The sequence below is a fragment of the Pecten maximus genome, chromosome 8, assembly GCF_902652985.1.
Source record: "Pecten maximus chromosome 8, xPecMax1.1, whole genome shotgun sequence".
NCBI classification, from domain to species: domain Eukaryota; kingdom Metazoa; phylum Mollusca; class Bivalvia; order Pectinida; family Pectinidae; genus Pecten; species Pecten maximus.
The window spans coordinates 9978810-10001686 of record NC_047022.1 but is presented as its reverse complement, the minus strand read 5'-3'; the positions used below and the strand labels follow the sequence as shown (position 1 = coordinate 10001686).

Sequence of the window (22877 nt, the reverse complement as noted above, 5' to 3'; positions counted from 1 at the left end):
GTAGTTTCACAGGTTGTAATGCTCCGGCTCATCAAGATGTATATTTGTGTCAAGTATGGAGAGCCTAGGTTGGGTAGTATTGAAGTTATGGTCCGGATAAGCAAAATCATCAAAGGGCAATAAATCCGCTAATAAGGGGGTAAGGGGCATAAATTTGGTATGCGACACTCCGGCTCATCAAGATGTATATTTGTGTCAAGTATGGAGAGCCTGGGTCGAGTAGTACTGGAGTTATGGTTCGGACACCATATGTGCGTGCGTGCATGCGTGCCTACCTGCCTACCTACCCACCCGCCCGCCAACATGATAACATAATACGTCCCGTCTTTCGTCGGGCATATCATATAAAAAATAGAATAAATATATACCTGTTTTGCATAATTTAATATAATATATTACATATTTTGAACAATTTCATCATTTCAAATTTTCACAAAGTAAATAATTTAATGTTCGTTATCATGATTTTTGTATTAAATGGTAACGAGTAAGATCTGATTCTGACAAAGAAGATGGAGCTTTACTCATAGGACATAATCCCATGTACGACTTCGGGAAGGCAATGACGTCCTTGATATTTTCTACTCCACTCAGAATAGCAAACAATCGGTCCAGACCTGTGGTAAATAAAAAGTATACATATAAATTGACAAGGTCATTCAAAAAGGTCAAGGTCATTCAAATGATGAAGATCAGTGAACACAATTTTAACAATCATGCATGAATATAGAAAATTAACATTTAAATAGACAAGGTCATGCAAAAAGGTCAAGGTCATTCAAATGATGAAGATCAGTGAACACAATATTAACAATCATGAATATAGGAAATTAACATTTAGTATTTAGGCCAAATGTCTATGAAATATTTTCATAGACAGATATATAATGAATTCAATTCTATTCTGATGTACATGTAATTTGAAAGTCTTCATCAAATGGCAAAGAATATGATCACCATATCCACCCTTATCTTATGAATGAACAACTCTGGTCAAACCAGCCTGAACTGCAGTAAGAAAACAAGGCCTTCACATTAGAAGCAATGACCTTGACCTTGTATGAACTTCTCCTCAGAAGGTGTCCTAGTAAAATGTCAAAATTATTCGACAGAGATTTACTTATTCTATAAATGAACAAATCTGGTTAAAACAGTCTGGACTGTGATAAAAAAAAAACTAACAAGGCCTTCACAATAACATTGATCTTGTATGAAGTTCACCTTATAAACAATGACCTTGACCTTGTTTGAACTCCATATTAGAAGCAATGACCTTGACCTTGTTTAAACTCCACATTCGAAGCAATGACCTTGACCTTGTTTGAACTCCACATTAGAATCTATGACCTTAACCTTGTATAAACTCCATATTAGAAGCAATGACCTTGACCTTGTTTGAACTCCACATTAGAATCAATGACCTTGACCTTGTTTGAACTCCACATTAGAAGCAATGACCTTGACCTTGTTTGCACTCCACATTAGAAGTAATGACCTTGACCTTGTTTGCACTCCACATTAGAAGTAATGACCTTAACCTTGTATAAACTCCATATTAGAAGCAATGACCTTGACCTTGTTTGAACTTCACATTAGAATCAATGACCTTGACCTTGTTTGAACTCCACATTAGAAGTAATGACCTTGACCTTGTATGAACTCCACATTAGAAGATGTCGCAGTAAGAACAACATCACAGAGATTTACTTCATTCATAAGAAGCATCTTGGCATCGATGTTAAATAATTAAAACCTAACCATCCACACCTATCAATGTTCTCTGCTATCAAGATTAGCATTTTCACCAATTAAGATAATTTCAAATCTATCCAATTCCATGTTTTCAGTTAAGATTGAGCTTGTGTCCTGGAGTTTTCAGCTATTATATTTTGTGAACCTAATATTGCAGAAACGATAGTTAAAAAGTTAGCCAACCTCTGTCAGAAGTTTTTCAAATTGAAATAATGATTACCTAAAGCAATCCCAGCATGAGGTGGACATCCCATTCCTAAAGCTGTTAGAAGGTGATTTAGCTCACTTGTGTCTTCCTGTCAAAAACAGATGTAAAATATGGTGTCTTATTAATATGGAAATGATTTGAAACAAACCCTGAATAATGAGCAATTATCATACAGAAATGTTTTTTTTTTGTAACAAAAAATTAAATACAGGCTAAAAAATAATTAACTTTTACAATTAACAATAATAATTTTTTTAAGTTTCTATTTTTTTAATATTAAAGGGACATTCCTTCGTTTTAATATCGTGGACCGGTATGTCGCCAAAATGAAACTAAACGTTAAATGTGTATTTTTCTCAAGTAGTGAAAGTTTTAATCTTTAAATTAATATGATAGTTTTACTCTCAAGAGAAACAAAAGTGCTTCAAGTATTAGATAATGAAAATTCTGAATTCGACCTGAAGTATCACTAATTACCAGAAAGGCAGACAGTTTTTGTGTACGAAACATCATTTTCCTGTACATTTCGGCTTTACTTTCATTACTGGTAGGCACAAAATCTCATCTAACCCTCATTCCGGCATAGATTTTATCTATAGAATTTTTTCAAGTTTCTGATGTCCGATCGAAGGAATATCCCCTTCAAAGCATTTTATGTTCTACATTTAATTAATTCTTAATTTTTTCATATTAATACCACTGTAGGATGATATAAGTCGACTAGCATAATGTAATCTTATATATGGTACTTATGACTGTGATGTGATTGTTAAATTGACAGGACTGTTCGCAGAGCAGGTCTTGAATACAAAGCACAAATACCATAATCAAATCTGCTTTCAATATACTGGCTTTAGTTTCATCAACGCTCCGTAACTTAAGGAAATTTACTAACTTAAAAATTTCTATAGGAAAACAGAATTTAAGGGGAAAATCTCAGCTAAGGAATCATTTTAAATTCTGTAACGCTTTCCTTTGAACAAAAATTTTAAGTTAACAAATTTCCTGAAATTAAAAATATTGATGAAACTGGCCCCTGAATGCGAGTCAACTCATCCCAATGGTGAAACATAAAGAAAAGAATTTCAAAGGTGGATAGTAGCCGAGATGATAGAGCCTACCTTTAATATTTCAGAAAGAACATATTTCTGAAGTTTTGCATCATGAATACGAACAGACCCTCCACCAATCTCATTACCATTCAATACAAGGTCATAATGTTGGCTCCGAACCTGTCACAATACAAACATGGGTATCATGTTATCAGTACAAGGTCATAGAATTGGCTCAACATCAACACATATAAAGGTTATTTTAGCAAACCTTTTACCTTGCAACTATAATGGTCAAGGTCATAGGTATGAATAAACATTTTCTTATCCCAAAAATATATATGCAGGCTCCGTACCTCATGAATCTGAAGCAGAAATTTGTTTAGAGGAAAAATTGATGCCAGAAAAAAGGCTAAAACAAACCATAACGCATTTAATGAACTTATATTCATTGAAAGTTCTTCATTTAGTGTAAATAATTAAATCTGTAAAATAAAATTAAAAATTTTTTTGTTGAATATAATGCTTTTAGTCCATTTTGTCGATTACCATTTCCCTAGTAACTTACCTTGGTGGGATCAGAATACACAAGTTCAAGGTCATCATCCACTGGGGCCGTGAATGGATGATGTGCTGATTCAACGCATCCTTGTACAAGCTTACCATCTTAAACACAGACAAAGCATTGTGTAAAAATATTCACAAATTATAGTCTACATTAGGATGAAGCAGAGTTAACATAGGGAGGGTATTTAAGACATAAGCCAAGTAATGAGGACATAAAATGTTAAAAGAGCAGTTTCTCAGGAAATTATTTTTCAGAAAATGTTGAAGGAGTGTAGTTCAGATCCCCAAGTTTTGATGGAAAGTAGCTTAGATTCCTTCCATTTAGCCCCCATCAATATAAAACAATGAGAAAGACACTTTTCAATCTTTCTATTTCTTTTTCAATTCTGTGATGAGAATGGCAAAGCAAGACTAGCAATAAATAGTTGTTTTTTTAAAAACAAATTGAACTGTCAATAATCGTAAATTAATTCAGGCCAGAAAAAGCCACATGCATATTTACTTAGGACCAGAATACCCATTATGCAATTTATTCCGTGACAAAAGTGTTAAACTAAAATAAAACTATCCCCTTTTTACTCATTTAATCCATTTCATACAGAGAAAAGTTTATTATTACTTACCTTCATCCTCCTTTGGTAGAAAAAGTGGAAAATCAACGACCCAGAAAATGTTGTAGTCGTTGGCATTCCTGATTGTCAGTCCTGGAAGAAACAAGCTACGGTATATAATACATAATACCACCAAAATGGTGAAACTAAAATTAGAACAATGACATGATGATTATTCCTTCCTTAGCAAACAGTATCTCAAATTCTCAGTTTTTAGAAACAGTGACCTTGACCTTCAGAATCAACTGCTCTATTTTTAGAATGGTCTCCATCAATCTGCATCTTACATATCAGGATCACAGAAAATAACAATACCTTTTTGTAAAGAATAGTATCTTTTTGTAAATAACAATTATACCTTTTTGTAAACAACAATATCTTTTTGTAAATAGCAATACTTTTTTGTAAATAATAATATCTTTTTGTAAATGGCAATACTTTTTTGTAAATAACAATACCTTTTTGTTCTAAGTGAGTAGCAGTTGCCAGGCGCTTCTTCCCAAGGACTTCAAACTTAAAACAAAACAAAAACATCCATGAAACCTCTGTCAAGTTTCAGAATCAATCTAGTTAGAGAGATCTACCAAGTCTCAAATTACACTTTGTCTATCTCTATCACTACATAGGATACCTACTGCTGCTTTCACTCTCATTGACTTAGGATACCTACTGCTGCTTTCACTCTCATTGACTTAGTTTTTGCCGTTTCCCCGTTTGGGCAGAAGATTTAATAGGAAGGTGAATGCATCGGGGTCTACTGATTGGATATTTAGGTGAGAGAAGTTTCCAAAGTTTTATGTGTGGGCTGGGCAATACATGTCGAAAAAAAAAAATTCTAGCCTGTTTTTGTCAGGGGGACTTAATTGGTGTATTTTAATTTGTTGTAGGTGAATTTTTTGTCATGAATTCAAAACAAGATGGTGGCCCCCATATAGTTCAAATTGGTAGAATTTTTGATCATTCTATTTACAGGTTTCCGAGATGACAGTCTTCAAAATTATGGCTAGTGGACCAGTGTTGAAAACTCCATTTAAGCATGACAGTGGTAAACGTTAATTTTATCGTCTATGGGAAATCATTTGGCTCCATGGTTCCTATAACGGCTAGATTTGCCCTTTTAACATGAAAAAATCCCACTTACACAGTTAATAAGCTACATAAAAAAACATATTAACCCATATTATCTTCAGAATGTTTAAAAATATAAGTAATAATATTCATTTCCAATCATATTCCATAGAATTTTTTTTTTCATTTTAATTCAGTTTTACAAACTTACTGGAAATTTCCCTTTGCCTGCACACAAAAGAACGATATCTCCAGAATCCAGCTGTAATCGCTCCCTGATGGCCTGTAGGCATATTGATGCTAAGGTTTTTGGAAATTGAAGATTTCCAGTCTTCAGGGTTGTTGATCTTAGCCGTAATTATTTTCTGTAGGTAAAACGTCAAATGTATGATCAGAAAATGCATATTACAGATATAGCAATTAACTTTTGATGAATGTTTCTTTATCGCAGAGATATATTAAATTCAGAGAACCTGAAGTAATTATGCCACTCAAAGTGCATCGAGCAATGATGGGAATCGGTTTCGATTTCAGATTTGATAATTGGAAACTCAAAATCGATCGATTATTGCTTATAATCAGTTCTCTAAATTTAGCACAGAAGTGCCTTTTGTAGAAAATGTATATACATCTTAAGTATATTTATTACCTTGGCCTTTATTATCAATATCTTTAATTCTGAACACAAACAAACCATTTTACAGATGTTAAGACATTCGAATCTCCTTAATCATTTGTAAACGACAGATGAATATATCGGTAAAATATAACTATTTCTTGGTTTGGTAACATTACAAAAATACACGAAGCCAAAGATTTACAAACACTTTCAGAAATTTCCGATGAATGGCCTTTTCAAAATCATCATCAATTTTTTTTCAACTAATTTTTCGATTATTTTCGATGATCGGCCCACCACGAGTATCAAGTTAGGTGAAAATTCGGGTAGGCAATAAAGTGGTCCCCCTATTTACGACCACTCTGAAGAACGACCACTCCCTGTATGCGACCAAGTTTCACGTTCACCGACGTTTTCCAAGTTAAATTACCCCTTCTAAATGACCACCCCGCTAACCCGACCAACGACAGCTTAATCATGTCCCAAAACGAGATATGTACTTTGGTATCCCTCTCGTGAACGACCAAGATTTTGGCAACGTTTAAGACATTAAAATTATAGAACGATCAATAATAAAAGCGTATAACAAGAACACTTGTGTTTCAGCAAACATTTGGCAACAAATCAAAGATATCTGTTCAAAAACATTGCATGTAAAGCAAGTTTGGCAAATTTAGGTGAAATGAGAATAAAAAACCATGTGTCAATCAAAACTTAAGCTTTTTGTAAAAACATGAAGCTTTGGTTTGGTTTGGTTTATTTGGTGGAGGAAAGCCGGAGTACCCGGAGTACCCGGAGAAAAACCACCAGCCTACAGTCAGTACCAGGTAACTGCCCCACGTAGGTTTCGAACCCACAACCTAGAGGTGGAGGGCTAGTGATAAAGTGTTGGGACACATTAAGCACTCGGCCAATATGAAGCTATACGACTGCATGAATTTTGTGACAAGAGACTTTTGATTATAAATCGTGGAAATATCTCTCCATATTAATAAGTGTATTAATAGATATATCCCATAATTATACTCACTGTTTTATTATCTTCATTAATTGGCTTGCATAGGATATCTAAATCTTTGTTGGAAAAGTACTTCTGCAAAACAATAAGAAAAGAAATAAGCATTATGGATAAGGTGTTTTTGAGGATTTGGTCTGGTTTGTATTGATCAACATCCTACACAGGCAATATTCCTTCATGTGAATTTCATGTGAATCTTTTTTTCACATGAAATTTTCATGCAATTCTTCGCGTGAAATTCACCAAAAAAAATTCACATGAAATTTATGTGAAATATTTCATGTGAATTTCATGTGAATTTCACGTGAAGGAACATCGCCTGTGTATTAACAGCTATGGTAATTTAAGGATGCCCTCCCCTGTGTGTGAGATCTATGTATGTAGTGTATGTGTTTAAGGAGGGTGTTGTATATTTGTGTTTGTCTCCTTATGATAGCTCAGAACTGACACTGACTTTATAGTGCTATCTCACTGAAGCATACTGCTGAAGACACCCAGCAGGATATCCCAACCAGTTACATTATACTGACATCCAGTCATCCCACTCTCAAAATGCTGAGCACTAGGCAGGGGTAGTAACTACCAATTTTATAGACTCTGGTATGTCTCGGCCAGGGGACAGAACCTAAAGCCTTTTTTCACAGTGGCGACCGCTCAACCAAAGGGCAAATGTGAGGCAATGTCAACTTAAGGGAGACATTTAGAGGAAAGTTGATTAGATTGAAAAAAAAGAATCAATGGTATGACACATCTGATAAAATTCTAGCTAGTTATCATCATACATGTCCTCTTTCTTTCATTTGAATATGTATCGGAGGTGGACCTACCTGTCCATCAGGTATTCTTAGGGCGGTGACAGTTTCTGCTTGTTCAAGTAGCTCAACACCACAACCAGACATGACATCACTTAAGTCTTTAAGCTGAAAGGATAATTCTAAAGACATTAACAAGCATACTGAATATTGCTTCAGCAAAACATTTCCCCTTCCAGCCCCTCTAGAGATTTCCTAAAAATAGTAACAGTGACCTTGACCTTAACCCAGCAACCCATGAAACTCAAAATTGTTTGAGATGTTACGGTCCTTTTTAGTTGTGTGAACTTTTATCACAATCCTTCAAGGAATGGAGCCACTAAAGTGCTAACAAGGATTTTCTGAAAATAGCAAGAGTGACTTTGACCTTGACCTTACAACCCTACAACTCAAATGTCCGAGGTCTTTATGGTCCTTGGTAATTGTGTGATGTTTGATGACATTCCTCAAAGAATGAAGCCGCTATAGTGCTAGCTGACAACATACAGATTTAACAGATTTACGTACGTAAACAGATGGATAAAGGAAACATATACCACCCTCCCCTTTGTTTTCACCAATATATCATTTTTAAAAGAAAAGGGACAATATAACTCTTTTCACAAATTCATGTTGCTTTAAAAAACACAAATGCATTTGTTGATAGAAATGATGGCTACAATCTAAAACTAAGAGCCTCGTCTCGGAGAAAGTATCCAGATAAAAGAACACTGTCAAATTTTCAGGGCCAAAAAAAAAAGAAATATGTAGGCTTCTGTATATCTTGGGTAAATGCAGTAAAGATGCAGTAATACAATACAGTGGAACTTCGTTAACTCGAAGTCGACGGGACCACGAAAAAACTTCGAGTTATCCGAGTGTTCGAATTAAGCGAGTTATCATTTTTGGTTAAAAGTTTAGTCAATATTTGTCAACATTAAATAATCATTATAACTTCGCTCTGTCGCTCATCAGTTTAGTTTGAAGACTGGTCAATACATGTAAATATATATGTAATGTTTCGTTATGTCACTTTTAATTTGGTGTAGTTTTGCCGATATACAGTCACGATAAAGTTTCTTTCACTTAGTCACTTCAATAACGATCTGATGTGCAAGTCATGTTTGCAAAAGGTAAAACGATAAAACGGATTTCGACAAAATAACAAGTTATTCATGTCAAATCAAATTAAGTTTAAAACAGATTGCATGCAAAACTCAACAGAACCATTACCTTTTATTGGACATATAAAATACTGTTTTATCGGCCTACTTACGTTTTATTGATAACCATGCCATTTCCATGTTTATTAGCACCGGAAGTTGCTCTGCGCATGTGCGATAAAATGTTACTGTAACTGAGTTGGCGTTTTATCTGATTTAATAGACAGCACTGACCGTTACAGTTGTACTCTGAACACCTCGGCAGTAATTACGCTATTGTTTCAGCTGTTTAAAGATTTAATAGGCGCCGGTGACTGTTTCATTTCTACACTTGTAAAAACATCAGCCGGGTAGATCTACCGGTGTGTCAGAGATTAGTTTCGCTTGAGCGAGCGGGTAGATGAGTTGTTGACTATCGTGTGTACTCATATCGGCGACCGCCTTAGGAAATTACCTGATGTAAGTAAAGCAGTACTTTTTATTACCAAGACTTGTTGTTATAAGATTCAACCGACAATTTCTTTTATGAATTTATGAAACACTTATAATAGCATGTAGGTTAGTAGTGCCGATATGTTCAGTATTACAAATGGAATTTAGCTCTTAAAAAATGTCGGCGTTTACCACCGATCGACGAAAATTATACTTCGAGTTATTCGAACATTTAAAATAGGATTTTTATTGTTGGGACCAAATTTTCACTTCGTATTATCCGAGTTTTCCGAGTTCGAGTTTTCCGAGTTTTCTTTACTAAGATAAAAAGAGAATTCGGCCGGGACCGACGAGGTACTTCGAGTTAAGCGGGGTATTAGAGTTTTCTGAGTTCGAGTTAACGAAGTTCCACTGTATTCAGTTCTCCATACAGTACGTCATATCACAAACCTTCATGTCAAATCGTGTATCGGGTTTGTCTATGCCATAGTCCCTTAAAGCCTGGTCATATGTCATGACAGGAAAGGTGTCCGGTAAGATCCCGGCCTCCGGGGGCCAGCAATGGTGTAGCAGTCTCTCTATTAATCTCATTATGTGTGTCTGTGAGGTGAAGGCCATCTCTATGTCTAACTGAAAAGACGATATAATTTAACTTTAATTGGTAATGCAGCAATTCTATGAATATTCCATAATTTCTAAATATCTATAATATTCTACCAATATTCAAATTTTCTATTAATATTCGAATTTGCTATGAATATTCAAATCTGTTAATATTCAAATAGTCTATGAATATTCAGATACCAAAATATGAATCCAATTTGCATTATAATTAGTACTAAGGAAACCCATGGTTATCAAACCATGGACACATTTTGAATACAATGAGTACTATAGTTAACTATTACTGTGTATTCCACAAATCATCATGGGCTCTATTTTGTTGAAAATTTTCACCTGAGGGATTATTGGAGAGATCTGATTACCAGACATGGGCTTATTGGAGATATATATTCACCAGGCATGGGCTTATTGGAGAGATCTTATTACCAGACATTTGCTTATTGAAGATATCTTATTACTAGATACTAGACATGGTCTTAAAAAATGATTTAATTTAACTTTTCCTGAACTCTGACCCGTATGAGCTCTTATTATCTGGCTCAGTTCTACTTTTTCAATGAATTCTAATTTGGACTACATCATGATTGACCTTTTTTTGAACTCTGACCTGTGTGAACTCTGGTTGCCTGTCTGGTTTCTGGGTTTCATCTCGGTAACATCTGGCTATTTGGAAATATCTGTCAATTCCTCCTATCATCAGCAACTGTTTAAACTAAAACAAAATAATCAATAATTAAAATGTTTCCAGTGTAGATATTTTATGGAGATGAACATTTTATAGGGCACCTTTCATGAACAATTACAATTGAATGGACACATCACTATATCAACAGCTTGTCAGATATGTATCACCATGGTTACCTGTTGAGGACTCTGGGGAAGACTATAAAACCGCCCTTTGTGCCGAGTTGGAACCAGGAACTCCTTAGCACCCTGAAAAAAAATAAATAAATAAAAAAAAAAAAAATGCTGCAAACTATTGACAAAACTCTACCTCACATCCTTAACTTCAACAATGAAAATTTATTTAACTATGTTGTATTTCAATAAACTAGAAAGCATGGGGAACCTATATTATGAAGTTTGAGAAGTTTGAGAAAAATATTTACTATACTTCTCAAAAATTGTGGTGACAAACTTCAAGTGTCAAAATCAAAGATTGCCGCCTAGCTGGCCCAAGGGGAACCTGCCTTATAAAGTTTGAGAAAACATCAGTCTTTCTCAGGATATATAGCTATGCAACAAGGACTGTTTATGGACAGACAGCTGATAAACAGAAAATGGATGACGGATGTAGAGTGAATCGAATAGCCCACTATCAGATAATGGTGGGCTAAAAATCATTGCATTGTTTTTGTTTGAATAAAAATAATTGTGAAGTTAAAAACCAAATAAAACAGGTTGAAAAATCACCAATATTTCTTTTCACATTTTCTTCTCCAACATAGTTTAGATATTGTTCCAACTCACCCCAGGTGTCTTTCTAAAAAGGGTGGGTGTCTCCACATCCACAAAACCTAAAAAAAAACAAGAGGTCCATGGGCCTTAACGGTCACCTGAGATTTGAAATAATTCAGTTAATTTAATTGACCATTTTTGGCCCCGCCCATAAGCCCCTAGGGGTCAGTCAGGGCCAACATGTGCATATTATCAAACTTTCATCCCATGCTGAAAATGTTAACCAAGTTAGAATGAATTCCAATAGAAATCAAACAAATCAGTCAAAAATGTGATTTCCCTATATAAACTATAGTAAAATTTACCCCCTCCCCCAGGGGTAAATGTGTCACCCCAGGGTCATGAAATTCACAATTTTAGTAAAGCACCTTAAGACCCTTTCATCTATAAACAGTATTTGATTCTATTTTATTTCAGTCTGAAAAGAAGATTTTTGAAATTTCAGTCAATTTGACCCTTTTTAGCCCCGCCCATCAGCCCCTAGGAGTCAGTCAGGGCAAACATGTGCATACCCTCGAACTGCCATCCCAAGCTGATAATGTTAACCAAATTAGAATGAATTCCAATAGAAATCAAACATATTATAGTCAAAAATGTGATTTCTCTATATGAACTACAGTAAAGTTTACCCCCTCCCCAGGGGCCAACTTGAGACCCCAGGGTCATGAAATTCAAAATTTTAGTAAAGCACTTTAAGATGTTTCCAACTATAAAGAGTATTTGATTCCACCTTATTTCCTTCTTGAGAAGAAGATTTTTTAAACTTCAGTCAATTTGACCCTTTTTAGCCCCGCCCATTAGCCCCTGGGGGTCAGTCAGGGCCAACATGTGTATACCATCACACTGCCTTCACAAGGTGATAATATTTACCAAATTAGAATGAATTCCAAAAGAAATAAAACAAATAAAAGTCAAAAATGTGATTTCCCTGTATAAACTATAGTAAAGTTTACCCCCTCCCCAGGGGCAAACTTGAGACCCCAGGGTCATGAAATTCCTAATTTTAGTAAAAAATAAAAAAAAAACAAGAGATCCCAGAGGGATCTTGGCGCCCACCATTGAATGATCTTTATAGGTTCCATGTCAGATTGATCTTTTCTCTACTTTTCCCTTCCTCTAAGTCTTACTAATCTGTGTAAATTCAGAAACAGCCCTCTAGTACTTATCAAACAAGGGGAACCTATATATAAAATTTAAGATTTAGCGATAATGGCTGTCTGTCGGCCATGTTGTTTTCGGATTGGTCCCAAAATGCAACACCAGGGACCAAGGGGAACCTACATATGAAATTTGAGAAAGATCCCTTCAGTACCTTCTGTAAAATAGCGATAACAAACTTCAATTGTCAAAATCCAAGATGGCTGCCTGTCAGCCAGGTTGTTTTCTGACTGGTCTCAAAATCCAATATGCATAACTAGGCACAGAGGGGAACCTAATAATGAAATTTCAGAAAGATCCCTTCAGCAATTTCTGATAAATAGCGATAACAAACTTCAATTGTCAAAATCCAAGATGACTGCCAGGCGGCCATGTTGTTTTCCTATTGGTCCCAAGATGCAATATGCAGAACAACAGACCAAGGGGAACTTACAAAAAAGTTTGAGAAAGATCCCTTAAGTACTTTCTGAGAAATAGAGATAACAAACTTCAATTGTCAAAATCCAAGATGGCTGCCTGTTGGCCATGTTGTTTATCGATTGGTCTCAAAATGCAATATGCATAACTAGGCACCAAGGGGAACCTTTATATGAAATTTGAGAAAGATCCCTTCAGTACTTTCTGAGAAAAAGCAATAACAAACTTCAATTGTCAAAATCCAAGATGGCTGCCTGTCGGCCATGTTGTTTTGCTATTGGTCTCAAAATGTGATATGCATAACAAGGCACCAAGGGGAACATACATATGAAATTTGAGAAAGATCCCTTCAGTGCTTTCGGAGAAATAGCGATAACAAACTTCAATTGTCAAAATCCAAGATGGCTGCCTGTCGGCCATGTTGTTTTTCGATTGGTCTAAAAATGCAATATGCATAACTAGGCACCAAGGGGAACCTACATATGGAATTTGAGAAAGATCCCTTCAGTACTTTCTGAGCAATAGCGATAACAAACTTCAATTGTCAAAATTCAAGATGGTTGCCTGTCGGCCATGTTGTTTTCCGATAGGTCTCAAAATGCTATATGCATAACTAAGCACCAAGGGGAACAAACATATGAAATTTGAGAAAGATCCCTTCAGCACTTTCTGAGAAATAGCGATAACAAACTTCAATTGTCAAAATCCAAGATGGCTGCCTGTCGGCCATGTTGTTTTCCGATAGGTCTCAAAATGTGATATGCATAACTAGGCACCAAGGGAAACCTACATATGAAATTTGAATAAGATCCCTTCTGTACTTTCTGAGAAATAGCGATAACAAACTTCAATTGTCAAAATCCAAGATGGCTGCCTGTCAGCCATGTTGTTTTCCGATAGGTCTCAAAATGCAATATGCATAACTAGGCACCAAGGGGAACCAACATATGAAATTTGAGAAAGATCCCTTCTGTACTTTCTGAGAAATAGCGATAACAAACTTCAATTGTCAAAATCCAAGATGGCTGCCTGTCGGCCATGTTGTTTTCCGATAGGTCTCAAAATGCGATATGCATAACTAAGCACCAAGGGGAACAAACATATGAAATTTGAGAAAGATCCCTTCAGTACTTTCTGAGAAATAGCGATAACAAACTTCAATTGTCAAAATCCAAGATGGCTGCCTGTCGGCCATGTTGTTTTCCGATAGGTCTCAAAATGCAATATGCATAACTAGGCACCAAGGGGAACCAACATATGAAATTTGAATACGATCCCTTCAGTACTTTCTGAGAAATAGCGATAACAAACTTCAATTGTCAAAATCCAAGATGGCTGCCTGTCGGCCATGTTGTTTTCGGATAGGTCTCAAAATGCGATATGCATAACTAGGCACCAAGGGGAACCTACATATGAAATTTGAGAAAGATCCCTTCTGCACTTTCTCAGAAATAGTGATAACAAACTTCAAATGTCAAAATCCAAGATGGCTGCCTGTCGGCCATGTTGTTTTCCGATAGGTCGCAAAATGCAATATGCATAACTAGGCACCAAGGGGAACCTACATATGAAATTTGAGAAAGATCCCTTCAGTACTTTCTGAGAAATAGCGATAACAAGAATTGTTTACGGACGGACGGACGGACGGACGGACGGAGGGACGGACGGACGGACGGAGGGACGGACGGACGACGGACCACGGACGCAGGGCGATTTGAATAGCCCACCATCTGATGATGGTGGGCTAAAAATGCTGCAAACTATTGACAAAACTCTACCTCACATCCTTAACTTCAACAATGAAAATTTATTTAACTATGTTGTATTTCAATAAACTAGAAAGCATGGGGAACCTATATTATGAAGTTTGAGAAGTTTGAGAAAAATATTTACTTTACTTCTCAAAAATTGTGGTGACAAACTTCAAGTGTCAAAATCAAAGATTGCCGCCTAGCTGGCCCAAGGGGAACCTACCTTATAAAGTTTGAGAAAACATCAGTCTTTCTCAGGATATATAGCTATGTAACAAGGACTGTTTACGGACGGACAGATGATAAACAGAAAATGGATGACGGACGTAGAGTGAAACGAATAGCCCACCATTAGATAATGGTGGGCTAAAAATCATTGCATTGTCTTCGTTTGAATAAAAATAATTGTGAAGTTAAAAACCAAATAAAACAGGTTGAAAAATCACCAATATTTCTTTTCACATTTTTTTCTCCAACATAGTTTAGATATTGTTCCAACTCACCCCAGGTGTCTTTCTAAAAAGGGTGGGTGTCTCCACATCCACAAAACCTAAAAAAAAACAAGAGGCCCATGGGCCTTAATGGTCACCTGAGATTTGAAATAATTCAGTTAATTTAATTGACTATTTTTGGCCCCGCCCATAAGCCCCTAGGGGTCAGTCAGGGCCAACATGTGCATATTATCAAACTTTCATCCCATGCTGAAAATGTTAACCAAGTTAGAATGAATTCCAATAGAAATCAAACAAATCAGTCAAAAATGTGATTTCCCTATATATATAAACTATAGTAAAATTTACCCCCTCCCCCAGGGGGTAAATGTGTCACCCCAGGGCTATGAAATTCACAATTTTAGTAAAGCACCTTAAGACCCTTTCATCTATAAACAGTATTTGATTCTATTTTATTTCAGTCTGAAAAGAAGATTTTTGAAATTTCAGTCAATTTGACCCTTTTTAGCCCCGCCCATCAGCCCCTAGGAGTCAGTCAGGGCAAACATGTGCATACCCTCGAACTGCCATCCCAAGCTGATAATGTTAACCAAATTAGAATGAATTCCAATAGAAATCAAACATATTATAGTCAAAAATGTGATTTCTCTATATGAACTACAGTAAAGTTTACCCCCTCCCCAGGGGCCAACTTGAGACCCCAGGGTCATGAAATTCAAAATTTTAGTAAAGCACTTTAAGATGTTTCCAACTATAAAGAGTATTTGATTCCACCTTATTTCCTTCTTGAGAAGAAGATTTTTTAAACTTCAGTCAATTTGACCCTTTTTAGCCCTGCCCATTAGCCCCTGGGGGTCAGTCAGGGGCCCAACATGTGTGTCTACCATCAAACTGCCTTCACAAGGTGATAATGTTAACCAAGTTAGAATGAATTCTATAGGAATTCAAACAAATTATAAGAAAAAATGTGATTTCCCTATATAAACTATAGTAAAGTTTACCCCCTCCCCAGGGGGCAAAACTTGAGACCCCCAGGGTCATGAAATTCACAATTTTAGTAAAGCACCTTAAGGCCCTTCCAACTATAAAGAGTATTTGATTTCACCTTATTTTGGTCTTGAGAAGAAGATTTTTAAATTTCAGTCAATTTGACCCTTTTAGCCCCAACCCATCAGCCCTGGGGGTCAGTCAGGGCCAACATGTGCATGCCATCAAACGTCATCCCATGCTGACAATAGTTACCCCAAATTAGAATGAATTCCAAAAGAAATAAAACAAATAAAAGTCAAAAATGTGATTTCCCTGTATAAACTATAGTAAAGTTTACCCCCTCCCCAGGGGCAAACTTGAGACCCCAGGGTCATGAAATTCCTAATTTTAGTAAAGCACCTTAAGACCCTTCCAACTATAAAGAGTATTTGATTTCACCTTATTTTGGTCTTGAGAAGAAGATTTTTGAAATTTCAGTCAATTTGGCCCTTTTTAGCCCCACCCATTAGCCCCTGGGGGTCAGTCAGGGCCAAGATGTGCATGCCATCAAACTGTCATCCCATGCTGACAATGTTTACCAAATGAGAATGAATTCCAATAGAAATAAAACATATTATAGTCAAAAATGTGATTTCCCTATATAAACTATAGTAAAGTTTACCCCCTCCCCAGGGGCAAACGTGAGACCCCTGGGTCATGAAATTTACAATTTTGGTAAAGCACCTTAAGACCCTTCCATCTATGAAGAGTGTTTGATTCCACCATATCTGAGAGTAGAGAAGAAGACTTTTGAAGTCTTAGTCAATTTGACCCTTTTTAGCCCCACCCCTCAGGCCCCTGGGGGGTGGGGACCATATAATTTACAATTTTGGTTGACCTTTAGCCATAGAAGCTTCCTGCCAAATTTCATGGAATTTGGTTTAGGGGTTTTGGAGAAGAAGTTGAAAAGGCAAATTGTTTACGGACGCACGACGCACGACGGACGACGCACGACGACGCACGACGCCGGACAAAAGGGGATTAGAATAGGTCACTTGAGACTTTGTCTCAGGTGACCTAAAAAAGACTCCAGAAAAAAAATGTACTTTAATTCCATGTTCCAGTTTATTTAAAGTTGGGCGTATAATTTTTTTATTAATAAAGTTTAAAATGAAATGCTGAAGACACCATCACAGCCAGGAAATTACTGTAACACGATAGTCTTGCTTTTGTGAGTAGTCGTCTGTGGCAAAGCAAAAAGTGAAAGGTTGATGAAGCTAGGTCTCTTTATCAACTGAAATAATTTCATGGAAAAAAATATTTCTAAAATTTAGAGTTTGCTCATGAAAATTTCCCTTCTAATTCACTAATTTTCTTTTGAATATGAAACAAAAAGCCTCTATCTCAAATTAAAAAAAAAATAGACTCACCATGATTGTTACAGAGGAATTCACGAGCTTTCATGATAAACGATGATCGGAGACGTAGAATTTTCTGCATCTGGACACTGCGGATATCTAGGTAGCGATGCTCCATTTTAACATCAGATGTCACCTTAGTGCAGAATTGGAGACCATAAATTGTTTTTTAAAATGTTGACTTTCCTACTTGTTGAAATAAGCCTTCATCTTTAAGGAAATATTTGAATAAATGTTGTAAAAAGTATTTACAAAATGTAAATTTTTATGCTGAAATTCTGATAAAATTTGCTGCTCGTGAATATACATTTGTATATCTATTCAAATTATTAAAATTTAAAGACTTAAATTATTTTAACTATTATACATGTACATTTGTATTGCACGAATCAAAATTTTATCTTTTCAAATTATTAACAAAAATACTCATATACATATAGGCGCTGGCCTAATGCTGGCTCCGAAAATGATATTTAATTTTACCCATAATGCTTAATCGATTTCCTGTTGGGGGGAAAACCCCACATGACAGAACAACGACCCAGTAAAAGAGGAACGACACAACATTATCATTTAAGATAATATATCAGGTTTTCTTTTGACATTATAACCATCTAAGTTGCCTTCTTTGTTAATAAAAGTCTAAAACTTACAGAAATACGTGTCGTAGGGTCAATCGTCATCTTATTGTATTGTCAAGTGTATTTATATGCGTTACTGGTTACAGAGAGTGTTCTCTGTTTACCTGTGTGTCTATTTATAGTGTCCATGTGTGTTCAGTGGTCATGTAATATTGTGTCTATATTTGTAACCTGTTTGTCCGGTTGTGTCCAGGTATGTCAAAGTGTGAAGCGCATGCAAGTGAGTGTGAACGTGTAAAAAAGGCGTGTTTGTGGGTGTATTTAAGTGGAGTGTTTGGGGGGAGCGGCGCACTAGCCATGTTATCGACGGACAAGTACGTTCTACGGGACCACGTCGAAATACAAGATATATACCAGTTACGATTGACTGACATTATCCTGACTACGTGTCACCACGATAGTTAAAGGTATGTAATTCCTGTAATTGCCTAATATTGCGCGGACAAATGTTGAATAACAATATTACGCGACTATTTGTCATGCTGGTACAGAATGTCTGTTCATGTAATTATAACTTGGTAGCATTCTAGATAATGGCTTTTATTTTCCAGGGGTTTTTTCCCTATCTCCTGAAATATATATGTGGCGACGCTCCTGTCAACTGAGAAATAAACTGATAGAAAGAAGCAAGGTTTTTGGTTGTTTCTGCCACCTATCACATACGTGATGACTTTTGTGAAAATTGGAGTCTTTCCATTTTTTTTCTTCATCAGATTGTTCTAGTCGAATAACCGAAAAATAAACTTTTCCAACCCGATTAAACATTTTTATAAAACACTATTTAAGAGAAAATGGTCTTGGTTTTTTAATTTTTACCCCAATAAACGAATACCCTATTTAGCGTAACCCAATTTAGTGTCAGGTGCTGTATTGCATGAGACTCTGAATATCTAAATTTCTGTATCAAAAAACTCTTATCTCCTTTTTATCCTCAAATAAGCTTCTTCCCTTAGTGTAAATGTCAAGTGTTAAAGCTAGCTTATTTGTAAAACATTTTTAAAATGGATGATTCTGCAAAAATGATAAAGAGAGTTTATTTGGGGGAATATGATTATTTTTGGATAAATACATTAAGACACTTACCTTGTTATATGAGACACAGGTGGGATAAAATGGTACTTGTGAGTCACATGAATTCAAAACTTTTATTTCTGAAGGAAGTATCTCAATCTCCCCACTGCAGACCGCCTGAAAAAGAAAATAATTGTTTTCAATTGATTAATAACAATGCTCTTTGGTAGCAAGTTTTCAAATGTCTAAGCTTATTACTAGGTAAAAAAAGATTAATAATTCAAAACAATGAGAGCTGATTGATAAATTGTGAATCTCATATTGAAGAATTTGAATTTTGCCGGACATATTGTATAATTTTTTTAACATATCCCCTTCAGTATCTTTACACTGTTGCCAGCAGTGTTTAAGGGCCTCAATGCCACTTTTATAGAACTCCTTTACTTGGCTGTTCATAAAGAACCATCCACTGCATGCTAGGATTAGGGTGCCTGAAATAGCTGTTTTCAGTTTTGGAAATAAATGAAAGTCTGATGGAGCGAGATCAGGTAAATAAGGCGAATGCTCAATCAATTTAAAGCCACAATCGTGAATGGCAGTCATTGGCAATGACGGGCTCTTTCACCCTAACCCTAACCAATTTTGTCCATTTTGCAAAAGCCACTGGTCTTGTTTACTTTAGAGTGCTACCTCATCGACATAAACTAACCAAATAAGACCAGTCCTTGGGTACACGGCCCTATATAGTCAGATAATAGTAGGACTTAAAAAGAACACCCTTGAGTACCTCCTTCAATACGAGGCTCACCACGTATCAACCATCACTAGTATAACTACATGTATAAAGATTCCAAATGAAAATATGTAAATGTTGATAATAACAAAATACACTTAAAAAAAATTGTTTTGAAGTTATGAAAATAAAGTTTCTGTACTATTGAATAGATAGAGTGTTTGGAAAAGCTTTTTTTTTTTCAATTTCCAACACTGACATGAATTTTTAGAAGGGAATCTCCATTTCATGTATTTTTCAATGATAAACAATTATGCCTCATTTGTTGTAACATAGAAACATATAGTGATTGGAAATGGTTTCACTTTCAGAATCAATAATCGGAAACTCGGAAAATCATCAATTGTTGATTATAATTGTTTTTTTTTTAATTAAGCACAGAATGAGCCTTTTGTAGAAAATGTATGGACATCTTATTACATTTGTAACATGTCTTAACCTTTGTAATCAATATTTTTAATACTCTACACAAACAAAGCACAGTTGTTGATATATTTAAATCTCCTTAATCACTTGTAATCGACCAGTGAATATATCGGTAAAATAAAAATTCATCTACTGCTTGTTTCGTTAACATATTAAAAAAAAAACCATGCAGCCAAAGATTTACTATCTCTGATTGCTGTTTCAAAAATTTTCATTGATGATCAGTTGTTTTTTTTTTTTTTTATTATTTTCGACTAATTTTCTATTATTTTTGATTATCAGCCCACAACTAAAAACATTTAAGTTTGCACGTTCACATCAACTACTGGGTATAGGTCAAGTATGAAGGTTTTATGTGCAGGGGTAAAAATATATTTTAATTTAATAGGTGTAAATACTTTGCAGTTCCGAATTTACACTTTTGAAGTAAGCCAATACAATTAATCAGCTAAAATTTGCAGCTCACTAAAATTATCCGTTATACAGTATGCAGTAAAAACTCAATCTATTCATAACAGAAACTGGATTTTAACACCCCTATCCTCCCTCTACTTTTATTTTCGATATAATCAATCTCTAATTAAAAAACCAAATACTCTATACCTACCGGTCTTCTTTGGTGTTCTGGACGCATCTTCACAGTTCCCTTGACTTCCACCACACTTTCCCGATCTAGTGATGTTACCATTTTCACCTTTAAAAAAGTGCAAAAATACAGCCCATCACTGGTATCAGATAATGTTATATCAGAGAATTTTGGGACTCAGATATTTGAGTCTTGACTCATGCTTTTCTTGAAGGACTCAAGGACTTGCTCAAATTTTGAGTACCTGCTACATGTCTTAGCATTAAGACACATCAAAATTTTGAAAATGGTGTTCTGAACTCACTTGAAAAAATTCCCACAAAAATACAGAGATTTCCTCGTTCAAAAGAGAAATTATTTCAAATGTGACAAAATCTAAATTTGCCTTGAGTTAAGTAACATAGTAAAATAAAGACAGGAAGAGAACATTTAATTCGGGGAAGAAAAAATAAGTTTTACAAAACTGTATCAATTTCATGTATTAGTTTTTAATCCTCCAAGGTTTAACATTGACACACATGTATCTACCAACTAAAGGTGCTATATTTCCGACAAAGAGTCATTATGATCAATTGTAAACAACAAAAGCCTGTTGTATACACCCTCCAAAAGTTACATTCTATACACTATTTCTATCCTCCAAAAGTTTGAGCTCCTCTTTTCAACTATGAAGAAATGATAAATTGCACCTGAAAATTGTGTACTCTGCAGGTGACGTAGTATATATGATCATAACCTTCTAAAAACATGTAAAATTGTGAATGAGCTCATCTATAAACCAACTTACCATGTCATCTGGAACAATGATCTGAACTTGTCCAGTCCAGTCATACAACTTCAGGAACAACTTTGAGCTGCGATCTACCCATCCACAAAGTGTGACAGATTGGTCGACATCAGAACTTGACAAGCCTCCACACAAATGGGTTCGATTCGTAAAACTTGTAGGTTGATTTTTCCAGTTTTCATGATCATCAACAATGTTTTTGGATGAATGTGTGGCACAGGATGTGCTGAATTTTTTCGAGTTGGCATTTATTTCATGAAAACATTTGATGAATTCTGAAAATAAAGCGCAATATTCAACATTCTAACATTCTTACATGCACAGGGACTTCAAGCAAATTCCCAAACCTATGGTCTGAATATACATATACACATTTCTACACTGGAATTGCAGATACAGGTGATAATTGTATTTTCCTATATGCTGGCTGCTAAACATGCACATAGACATGGTAAGACACAGGGACTTGTATAGACGAGTCAATTATGAACTACAACTACATGTAGGTGTTCGAATAATTATGTAATGTGAGGAAGTACATTTTTGTATGTTTGTTGACACTATATGAAAAAAAGAGAAATAGGTTTACTTTTGAGGTAGACTCTAATCTATATTCAAGTATATTCAAATAGTCGAGCTTTTCATCCTTATTGTTTTTTATAATTCATATTTCATTAGAATGGGAGGGGGGGGGGGGGGGGGGGGGGTCGAGGTTTTTGGTCAGCTGTTGTATTTTTTTCATTTGTGTGAAATGTGAGAAGAGTTTTATCAAAGGAGACAAAACATCTCTAGATCTTAATTGATGGTTAACTTTCATATATTAAATGACGAGTGCCCTGTGCTCTTACGCTTCAAACATGTCTTCTCTTGATACAGTTTAGTATCATGCCATCCAGTACATCTAGCTGAGATCTGTGAACAATGGCGAGTTTGCCTCGCTAGCAATCTGAACAAATGTCTACAGCAATGTAATGACGCCATATTCACGCGTGAAACACTTTTCAGGCCTCCAAAGCATCGAAGCCGGCTGATGTCATCATGGAGGCAGCCATTGAGATCAATGTACTTGACAAGCTTTAAAAAGTACTGATTATTATTAAGGGAG

The 22877-nt window shown here is 35.6% G+C and overlaps 1 protein-coding gene across 1 annotated transcript; it reads right to left on the bottom strand.

Annotated features, from left to right (window-relative positions):
- Positions 1 to 365: 365 nt before the first annotated feature.
- Positions 366 to 22834, bottom strand: LOC117332107 (aspartate--tRNA ligase, mitochondrial-like). Its single transcript, XM_033890991.1, has 18 exons — positions 22621 to 22834; positions 21773 to 22047; positions 21007 to 21093; positions 19253 to 19357; positions 17541 to 17664; positions 15193 to 15239; positions 10767 to 10838; positions 10513 to 10617; positions 9732 to 9911; positions 7723 to 7815; positions 6908 to 6970; positions 5462 to 5623; positions 4649 to 4703; positions 4203 to 4283; positions 3581 to 3678; positions 3082 to 3192; positions 1973 to 2048; positions 366 to 617 (listed from the first exon to the last, which is right to left on the bottom strand). Exons 1-18 carry the CDS (start codon positions 22751 to 22753, stop codon positions 460 to 462), a joined length of 2025 nt encoding a protein of 674 aa, XP_033746882.1. The 5' UTR covers positions 22754 to 22834; the 3' UTR covers positions 366 to 459.
- Positions 22835 to 22877: the final 43 nt, after the last annotated feature.

What these genes read in the sequence shown, in the direction of transcription:
- LOC117332107 (XM_033890991.1), bottom strand. Translation starts at nt 22,753, where the DNA reads ATGGCGTCATTACATTGCTGTAGACATTTGTTCAGATTGCTAGCGAGG. An exon ending in TCATTGTTCCAGATGACATG is followed by an intron (nt 21,094 to 21,772) that starts GTAAGTTGGTTT and finishes ACTTTTTTAAAG; the next exon opens with GTGAAAATGGTAACATCACT. An exon ending in TAAGAATACCTGATGGACAG is followed by an intron (nt 6,971 to 7,722) that starts GTAGGTCCACCT and finishes ATTGTTTTGCAG; the next exon opens with AAGTACTTTTCCAACAAAGA.